The sequence below is a fragment of the Aedes aegypti genome, chromosome 3 (assembly GCF_002204515.2).
Source record: "Aedes aegypti strain LVP_AGWG chromosome 3, AaegL5.0 Primary Assembly, whole genome shotgun sequence".
NCBI classification, from domain to species: Eukaryota; Metazoa; Arthropoda; class Insecta; order Diptera; family Culicidae; genus Aedes; species Aedes aegypti.
In genome coordinates, this window is record NC_035109.1 from 31608891 (window position 1) to 31619225 (window position 10335).

At 44.5% G+C, this 10335-nt stretch overlaps 1 protein-coding gene across 2 annotated transcripts; it reads right to left on the reverse strand.

Moving 5' to 3' along the window:
• Positions 1–5817: 5817 nt before the first annotated feature.
• On the reverse strand, positions 5818–9144 carry LOC5567823 (protein pygopus). 2 transcript variants are annotated; one of them, XM_021849097.1, is made up of 2 exons: positions 8834–9144; positions 5818–8754 (listed from the first exon to the last, which is right to left on the reverse strand). In XM_021849097.1, exon 2 carries the CDS (start codon positions 8735–8737, stop codon positions 6452–6454), a length of 2286 nt encoding a protein of 761 aa, XP_021704789.1. In that variant the 5' UTR covers positions 8738–8754; positions 8834–9144; the 3' UTR covers positions 5818–6451. The 2 variants fall into 2 exon arrangements, with proteins under 2 accessions (XP_021704789.1, XP_001657729.1); XM_001657679.2 differs by having other exon boundaries at positions 8829–9144.
• Positions 9145–10335: the final 1191 nt, after the last annotated feature.

Here is a 10335-nt window from a genome sequence, read left to right on the forward strand (position 1 = left end):
AAGCTTACGGAGGCTCGTGACGATGGCAAACGGGATTGAACTGCGGAATGACGTCATCCCAGAGTGCATCGCTTGTATCGAGGGTAAGCATGCACGTAATCATTTTCATTCCAGTGTCTCGCGAGCCGAAGGACTACTGGATTTAGTTCATTCGGACCTGGTTGGACCCATCGAAGTTCCATCTCTCGGTGGCAGCCGTTATGTGATGACTTTTATCGACAATGCGAGTCGAAAAGTGTTCCTCTATATCCTGGAACGAAAAAGTGAAGCTTTTGGTGCATACGAGAGTTTCAAGTCTATGGCCGAGCGTCAAACCGGAAGGAAGTTAAAGGTACTGAGGACGGATAACGGTACCGAATACGTTAACGAATCCTTCAGAAGAAGTATGGCAAAGGATGGAATACGCCACGAGAAGACTTGTCCGTATACACCGGAGCAAAATGGTGTGGCGGAAAGGATGAATCGGACACTCATCGAGAAAGCCAGAAGCATGCTGAACGATTCGCGCCTGCCGAAGAAATTTTGGGCCGAGGCGGTTTCTACAGCAGCGTACCTCGTCAACAGAAGTCCAACAAGAGCGATCGAAATAACACCAGAAGAAGCTTGGAGCGGTAAGAAGCCCGACTTACATCATTTGAGGGTTTTTGGATCGCTAGCCCTTGTCCATGTACCGAAACAGAAGAGGAAGAAGTTCGACGCCAAATCCCAGAAAGCGATTTTCGTGGGATATGCCGACGGTACCAAGGGGTATTGATTATACGATCCGGTCGAGCGTGATATCCGGATCAGTCGTGACGTAGTTGTGATTCAGGAAGGCGAACCGCAAAATCTGGTTGAATTTGGCGAGCATCAGCAGCAGGTACAGTTCATGGAGCTGTATTCATTCGATAATTCGATTGCAAGGCATCCGATTGTGGAACCGAGGATCGGTGACGATGAGGTCAACGAGGACGAAATCGACCAATCGGCATCATCCGACAGCGATTCAACTGATCCTGAGTTTTTGGACGCAAACAACGAGCCTGCGCTCCCGTCGCAATCTAATAGGCCAGCTGGTGAGCAGCAAGGGCTTAGGCGCAGCGACCGGGAGCGCCGAATTCCAGGCAAGTATTCCGATTTCGTTACGTATATTTCGTTTTCTGGCGAAGTTGTTTCCCCACAGCCTTCAACATTTTCTTCAAACACGTCGTTTGATGACCCTCAAAGCTACGAGGAGGCGCTCAACGGGCCGGATCGAGAGCATTGGATTGCAGCCATGCGTAAGGAAATCAAGGCACTGGAGGAAAACGAAACAAGTGGATCTTCAAGACGAAACGAGGGCCAACTGGTGAAATCGAGCGGTACAAAGCGCGCTTGGTCGTGAAAGGGTGCTCGCAACGGCCAGGAATCGACTACGACGAAGTGTACTCCCCGGTGGTACGATATTCCACTATTCGATATCTTCTGGCGTTGGCGGTAAAACACGACCTCGACATAGAGCAGATGGATGCAGTTACTGCGTTCCTTCAAGGCGAGTTGTCGGACGAGGTCATCTTTATGGAGCTACCACAAGGATTTGGCGGCACATCGAAGCAAGTTTGTCGATTGCGGAAGGCAATGTACGGGCTGAAACAGGCGAGTCGGGTGTGGAATAGTCAGCTAGACAAGGTGTTGAAGGAATTCGGTCTGGAGCAGGCGAATGTTGACCCATGCCTGTACTTCCGAATCGACGGTGAGAAAATCAATACAGAGTCAGAATTAGGGCGAATGTGAACACTAATACATTGTCAGTAAAATCGGTTTGAAGTTCAGCGGATATAATTTCAATTCTATATTATGTTTCCGATCGATTTAATCGCATGATGCATTTTTGTATGATTCATTACAATATTATTTTTGTAACAAACCATTTGATTTATTTTCATATTATGAACAACATGTTTAAATAAATAAAAAAGCATCATGCGCCAGGACGAGGTCAAAAGGCGCAATCGCGGCTGTCAAACTGAAGGAGACGAAAAACCGAGGGGCGCAACTATCCTCAATTTTGATGAATGGCGTTGTTATATATATATATATATATATATATGTATATATATATATATATATATATATATATATATATATATATATATATATATATATATATATATATATATATATATATATATATATATATATATATATATATATATATATATATATATATATATATATATATATATATATATATATATATATATATATATATATATATGTATATATATATATATCGATATATCGACCTTCTGCACACTCAGTTTTAAATGCGCCCTGCTGCCACACTCAATCGCAAATGCGCCCGGTTATCGCAAAGGGGGAAGATGGGCGAAATTGACATCAGAGTTCGTATCGAAAGAGAATATCAAATGCGCCTTTATGTTTTTCTCACTTATTTCGTGAAAAACGTTATTTTTAAGAAACAGTTGTGCATTATATGATTGTAATTTATCAAATAAACTGTTAGGTGAATAAAACTCAATTTGTTTACATTTGTCAGTTAGGCCGTAAATCTGGTACTGTATTGAAATGATTTTCGTCACCATTTACGTAGATGACTTCCTGATCTTCACCAATGATGCAAAGCTGACGAAGAAGCTCAAATCGTTCCTTCGCAATCGCTTCAAAATGAAGGACCTTGGCGAAGCGACGTTCTGCCTTGGATTGAGGATCACGCGAGATCGAAAGCATGGAAACCTGTTGGTAGATCAGGAGCACTACATCGACAGCATATTGCAACGGTTCAACTTGGCGAACTGTAATCCAGTCTCTACACCAGCGGAGGCGAGTATCAGACTGGACAAGTCGATGTCACCATCAAAGCTGGACGAAATGCGTGAAATGAAGGAGGTTCCATTTCAAGAGGCAGTGTGCTGTCTCACTTATCTGGCGCAAGCAACGCGGCCGGACATCAGTTTTGCGGTCAATCAAGTCAGCCAATTCAACGCGAATCCAGTACGTGGCCATTGGAATGCTGTGAAGCGCATCATGCGGTACCTGCGAGGTACGAAATCAAGCCGGCTAACCTACTCGAAGGAATTTGGCTCAAATTTGGTTGGCTACACCGATGCTGATTGGGGAGGAGAACCGGACTCTAGGAAATCCACCACTGGATACGTGTTCACTTTCATGGGAGGAGCTGTATCGTGGAATGTGAAACGGCAACCAACAGTAGCTTTGTCCTCGTGTGAAGCGGAATACATCGCACTTTCTCGCACAATCCAGGAAGCACTTTGGTGGCATCACTTCCAGTCACAAATATTCGGTGTTCAGGGAATACTAATCCGGTGTGACAATCAATCAGCCATCTGTATCGCACGCAATAAAGGATACAATCCTCGGACGAAGCACCTGGATATCCGGTATCACTTTATCCGAGACGTGTTAGACCAAGGAGTGGTACAGCTGGGATACGTGAGCACAAAGCAGCAACCTGCAGATGGATTCACGAAAACTCTGGCGAATCAGAAGCTAGAAGAAAATAAAAAGTTAATTGGATTAATTGCTTAGGGAGGAGTGTTGAAATCATAGTAGACATTGGAATAAGCAAATGCAACCAATGAACTTATGTACTAGCTTTGTTATACATAATGTTACCATAGGAACGCCTAACAGCAAGTGGTGCTGAAGGCAGTTGAACTGAAATAAATTTTCATTAGTCTTTAGTCAGCGAACCGAACCGGACGTTTTTACTCTACAAAATAAAATCATGGAAAGGAAGGGTCACATCAGGTGTTAGCCATGTTTCTGACAACACAAAAACATCGCACTGTAAATTATTAACTAAAAATTTAAAACTATCTAATTTAGGCATAATACTACGACAGTTCCAGTGTAGAACAAAAATCACATCTTCGACCTCTGTGGATAATTTATCTATCAAAAGATATGATCGTTGCAAGAAGGGGCATTCTAGAAGCTAGCTGCTTCAAAAGAGGAGTCACACATGGAAGCAATCCTTTGACAATGTTCTTCACTGGGTCAGAAGCATTGAAGATAAGGATGATATCCACAATACCAGAAAGCGTAAACATTGGAACGCCCTGAGGTTGCCCTAGGTACTCCGAATGCGAACTTTCTGGCTGTTTTGTGCATAATAATTAATAATGCGCAAGTGTAGTTCAGGTGTCTCCTGCTAATTCAAGCATAATTCTTCAATCCGACGTATCTGCAAAAATAAACAAACCGAGATTTGCTTAGCATGGGCTTGACAAACGCATAATCTACATATTGAGCCAACAAAAGTATTCCTAAAACCATTTTTCGATTTTTTGAAATAAATTTCAATTCTGTCCTATGTGCACTTTACTCAGTGTTTTTAATTTGGCTACATACACCCTGTGTTTGTAAAGCGACTCAACTGTCAACATTTTCATGCTAGCACATACACCGTACGTATGCTCATAGTAAAGCGACCTATATGCCGAATCAAAACATAAAATTTGAATCAGCAGATACGTCATACCGTCTTCGAATCACTAAACATGTTGGAAATCAAGAAATTCGGAATTCTACAATTGTAGCTAGTTGACGCGTCGGCAAACTGATGTGGAACATCATCAGTATTCGGTTCTAGACAATATTTCTTACCAAATTTCTCACAAGAACTGTTCTCCATCTACTTTTGTTACTCACAGCTCCGTCCGGTGCTCCTGTTGGTCGAGTTGAAATTGGAAACATTCGCAAACCAATATTCGTTGTAGTTGGACGTAGAAACTGTCGAATTAACGAACTCTATTAGGTTTTAAGGGAATTTGCAAACCGGTGTATGTGCAACTTCAAAACAATACTGGTGTATATGACGTGACGCATGTGAAAAACGAACTGTCAAACCGACACATCAATCAAGGTGTATGTATCAATCAAGGTATAGTATCGACGAATCATCATGGTGTATGTGAGCAGCACAAAGCAAAAGGGTTTATTCGATAATTTCACCAGTTTTTCAATCTAATTCAAAACGAATCGGAATTTTTTAATAGTGGTTAGAAACAGTGTTCTTTTTTTCAACTTGTAGAAGACACAACAATAGGAAAAATGCAAAACATCTTAAATAGGATTTAAAATGCTTTACAATATATTGCATCGCATTTTTCTCGAATCCATCCAAATGTTAGATACGCCGATTTGAAAAATTATGCTTGAATTGTTGTGCTTCATTGTTCTGTATAGTTGCCTTCTTCAAAGTTCAGCTGCTTAGGCTGCCGACAATACGTAAGTTCCCCTATATTATACTATGTATTTCTGCCTCAGAATAATTTTTCTGAGTGTAGCCGCTAACACTAATGTAGAGCTAACAATAGAGCTAACACTAATCTACCTGACAGTGATGTTAGTTTGCGTGGGCGGGCTAAAAAGTTCTCAACCGCAACGTTTCCGAAAGAAAAGCCCAAGACCTCTTGAACCCTTTTCAAATGTTTGTCCAGAATTGCAGGTTTTCCAGGTAGTATAGACACCTTGCTTCTGAGTTCTTGAGCTCGGTAGGGTAGTTGGTAAAGCACTCGTCTAGCATACAAGAATCGTGGGTTCCAATCTCACCTGGGCACGCATTTTATTTTTTCATAATGTCACTCATAATTTATCCATAGGTATTTACAACGCGTAATAAGTTAATTAATGGAATTTTAGTTTACTCTCCCGTAAGAAAATGCTGGTAATAATGGCAATATAAGAAATGTAACCTTTATTTTTATCCTTGCTAACGTTAGTCGGGAAATACGAAGGTTCCTTCATCAGCGGAACCAACGCATGCATGCTGGATGTGATACCTACCACAGATGAATCCCAACCTGGCCGTCCTTCTTTTTAAAATTATTACACTTTTTATTTAACTGTTAATTATTACTTTCACTTTCTGTGTTAGTCTTATTTATGTAATCAATCGAAAACGCTGCACTTGGGGGATTTGATAATTCGATTTTTTTTTCTGTGTTCAATATAAAAAGGAGAAGGGAAAACGCAAAGCACGTTCCAAAAATTGCTTATTATTTCAACTTTCTGCTAGATGCTCTGTACTGTATTGGTTGTATAACTAGAAAAAATAATTGATTTAAGCAAATTTGCGTTTTCCAAAATAAAAAGGTTCTTTCAAACGAAACTAAAAAGATGACAATTTTGATCAATGATATTCAAAAATTAAAAAAAAAAAAAAGCTTATACATGTACACGTTTGATGTCGTTCGTTATTTTTTTCTGTTTTACCTAACCACATTGTCACTTAACTAACTTTTGCTTGCTTTTTGCTCTCTCTCTAGAAGAATCGACCGCCCGTTTTCACCATGGGTCGATTTTTAAATGTAACTGTTCCGTTTTTCGTTCAACCAACCCGATCTCCGATCCGACCAGACCAGAGTGCGACCCAAGGGTTCGTGTTGTATGTTGTATAAGGCAGATTTTCAGAAGAAAATGATTCATTTGCAACTTACTTACCACTTTAGGTGCTGGCCATCGACGTCTGGGGCGTGAGGGGTCCACCAGCTCCCCCCGGCGTCGGATGTCCTCCCTGGGGCGTTTGAGGTGTCAGTGGTCCCTGCTGGCTACCGGGTCCTCCCTGCTGCTGCTGCTGTTGGTGGTGTTCCGGCGAAACGGACTGCTCCTTCGATTTGCCATTGTTGGTTGGATTTTGAGCACCTTGCGGGTTGGGAGTTCCGTTACTGCCACCACCACCAGGGCCATTCATTCCCGGGGTTCCTGATTGCTGCTGCTGTTGCTGAGAGGCATTCGGAAGCATCATCTGGTGTGGTCCCCCGGCTTTCAGAGGGTCCACATCATCCACCAGGGGTGAATGGGGCAGAGGTCCTTGGTCTGGCATTTTGGGCATCATGTTTGGGCCGCCGGGACCTCCTGGACCTGGTCCTCCAGGGACACCCATTCGTTGCATTCCAGGATTGAACATTCCCGGACCTGGACCGGGGCCACCGTGATTGTTCATGTTATTGTAACCACCGCCCATTTCGCTCATCGGAGGAAATATGGGATCTGGGTCTTGTTTGTACATTCGATTCATCGGTCCACCAGGGCCCATCGGTCCCATAGGACCTCCTGGGCCCATTGGACCACCACCTCCAGGACCCATAGGGCCACCCATCGGACCCATTGGTCCACCACCCGGACCACCCATGTACATTCCGGGATTCATCATACCTGGTTTGTTGTATTGCATTGGCGGAATCTGTTCGTTGATCATACCGGGACCTGGTCCATCGGGGCCACCCATAGGACCATTTGCCCCCAGCGGAGTATTCATGAATGCTGGGTTCAGAGGCCGATTTGGTGGCCCTCCGAAATCTGGACACGGCATACCGCCTCGGAACTGGGGCCTCATTCCCATGCCGTGTGGATCCATCATTCCTCGCTGCTCAGGGAAGAACATTTTCTGCATCTGCCGGATCGTTGCCAGCTGCTGCTCCCGGTGTTGTCGCTGCTGGGGCGTGAGGTTTTCATCCGGTACTTTTACACCTTGTAACGAGGGCTGAGGATGAGCTCTCGACTGCGAGAGAACGTTTCCCCCTTTCATGAGCGGAAGGGAAGCCACCAGGGAATTCATCTGATCGATGATCGTCGAGCTTGAATGGCCTCCACTACCGGGACCCGGTCCTGGTCCTCCTGGGGAAGGGTTTTCCATTTTAATTACAGGTCCTCCAGGATGACCACCGGGGCCACCGCCTGAGTGGTCGCCTCCAGTTGGATCCGGTCCATCCAGGCAAGAGTTTGGAGTATGATGTATCGTCGAGGGTTTGGACATTCCGTCCGGTCCCGGCATCCGCATGTGGTGGCCATCATTTGGGTACATTGGAAGCGATCCATCCTGATCCATACACGGATTGGGCGTATGATGGATTGTGGCCGACTTTTTCCCGCCCCCCATAGGACCTCCATCCATTCCGGGACCCATTCGTCCCATGTGGTGCTCGTTTCCGAACATTGGCACCGAGTTGTCGTTCTCCAGACAGGAATTCGGAGTGTGATGAATGGTGGCTGACTTTTTCACACCATCCGGAGGTCCTCCTCCTCCAGGCCCACCCGGACCGGCATTCATCCGCATGTGATGATCCGGCGAACCATGGCCATGATCCATCCACGGGGACATTGCCCCACCGATTCCATCATCCGGAGGCCCACACGGCGGTCCCTGTCGGCTCTGCTTCTGCATATGGGCACAATGATATGCAATAATCGAATTGAAATGGCCACTCATCACCGCTTCTGCCCCTTTGTTGGCCAATCCCGTGCTGAAAACAAACACCTGACTCTGATTCTGCGTATATTCCTGCTTATTCGATGGTTTATTCGACATCATTCCCGGAATCCCTTGATTCATTTTGCCTCCTTCCGGATGCCCATCTGGACCACCACCGGGGCCCATTTTCGACATGGTGTCAATTCCTGCTCCACTATTGGCCACACTACTGTTGATACTGCACGAGTCGGAAGATTTTGGTCCGTTTCCCGGAACTCCTCCCTTCATAATCGGTGAACTGTCCTCTTTTCCGCCGAGCCCTCCGAAACTGCTCATTAAATCGTTGTCTCCGCCTGGTCCTCCTGTCGTTTGTTGCTGTCCTGGTCCGCCAGCCGTTTCCAATTTGTTCATCTTCTTACTACGACTTCCCGGTCCAGTAATTTCACCCGGTTCCGACTTCTTCGGCATACCTCTTCTTCCTCCTGCTTGTGGAAGCTGCTGGTGCTGCTGCTGCGCGGACGGAATATAATCGCAATGCATTCCACCTAGGGGGCCATCTGAAACCAGAATCCAAATACATCAATCACCCGTCCGCGAATTCCAGCCCACGGAACCATCCGTAAACACTTACCGTACCCTCCGCCGATGCAACTGGTCATTCAAAACACAAGCAGCAGGCTCTCTCTCCTCGGGTAGCGCGTCACTTAATTCGGAATTTTGCCGCTTTCGAGCGCCCAAACGGAACAATTCTTGCGTCCACCGGGTGCGCTTCGCTCCGGACTACGATCTTACACGATCCAACGGGAGAATTTTACCTTTTTCCGGACAAATTGGGTACAATTTTGGAACGGCGGTGACAGCTTGGATTCGGGAAATTCCTTTCTTTTTGCACTCTTCCTCCTTTGGTGGCTCTCGTTTCGGGTTTTCGTCTTTTTCGTTTTCCTTTCTTCGCTTCTGTTTTGCGTTTGACACAGGCGTTTCGGTTTCCGTTGCGATCCTTCATGGTGTACTAAAAAACTAAAGTTCAGTGTACAACGAGCTGAACACGAAGCGGCCATCAGGGCTGCATTCATAACCAAAACCAATTCAGATTACCGACCCCAGTAAAATTTTACTGGGTTTTTGAACTACGAATTTTTCGATTATTTCTCGCATAACTTCTGATCTCGCCCTAAAAGCCATTGGTAACCATGTGTGTAGCTCGTTGTTTCTGAGCATTTCTCGCATAACTTCTGATCTCGCCCTAAAAGCCATTGGTAACCATGTGGGTAGCTCGTTTTTTCTGAGCATTTGAATGGATTTCCATGTTATTTAACAACGCTATGGGGAAGAAAGGATCAATATCTACCTGCCCGTGATGTTGGTTTGGATGCTATTGCTTTCATTTGCTCAGAAACAACGAGCTACGCACATGGTTACCAATGGCGTTTAGGGCGTTATCTCAGAGTATGCGAGATTTGAATGGATTTTCATGTTATTTAACAACGCTATGGGAAAGAAAAGATCATTATCTACCTGCCTGTGATGTTGGTTTGGATGCTTATTGTTTCTTGTGCTCAGAAACAACGAGCTACACACGTTGCTACCAATGGCTTTTAGGGCGTTATCTCAGAGTATGCGAGATTTCTACGATTAAAGCTAAGTATGCTGTTTCGCTCAAGTAAAGTAAAGAAATTCCTTGACTGAAAAGGTAAAGAAATTTCCTACAGAGAGCCCCCTTTGAAGTGACATTTCTTCTCAACTGCGTACTGCGATCAGAAAAAAGTGATTTTCGTGACCATTTCTTGGTAGAAATTTTCCACGTATCGAGATAGGCGATTCCTTTTCTTGTCAGTAGCAAACCGGCCTTAACGAAAAAAACAGTAATCTAAAATAGGGCCCATTCACAAATTTCATAACGCTGAAGGGGGTGGGTGGATGTCTTCGAAATGTTACAGCTCATACAAAATTTGAAGGATTTCCATACAACAGGTGTAACGAGGGGGTGGGTAGGTGTCAAAAATTCCTTTTTTGGGCGTTATAAAATTTGTGAATGAACCCAATGTTTTGGTTGATGGAAATTGCTGACCTAATTAATTATTTAAGTTAATTTTTAGAGCGTTTTGCTGGCTTTTCCAGTTTCCCATGATTCACCTTAA

Bases quoted from the DNA above. Each gene is read 5' to 3' on its own strand.
- LOC5567823 (XM_001657679.2), bottom strand. From the start codon at position 8,856: ATGACCAGTTGCATCGGCGGAGGGTACG. The intron at 8,755-8,828 runs GTAAGTGTTTAC...TTCTGGTTTCAG, and splicing joins TTGCATCGGCGGAGGGTACG to ATGGCCCCCTAGGTGGAATG.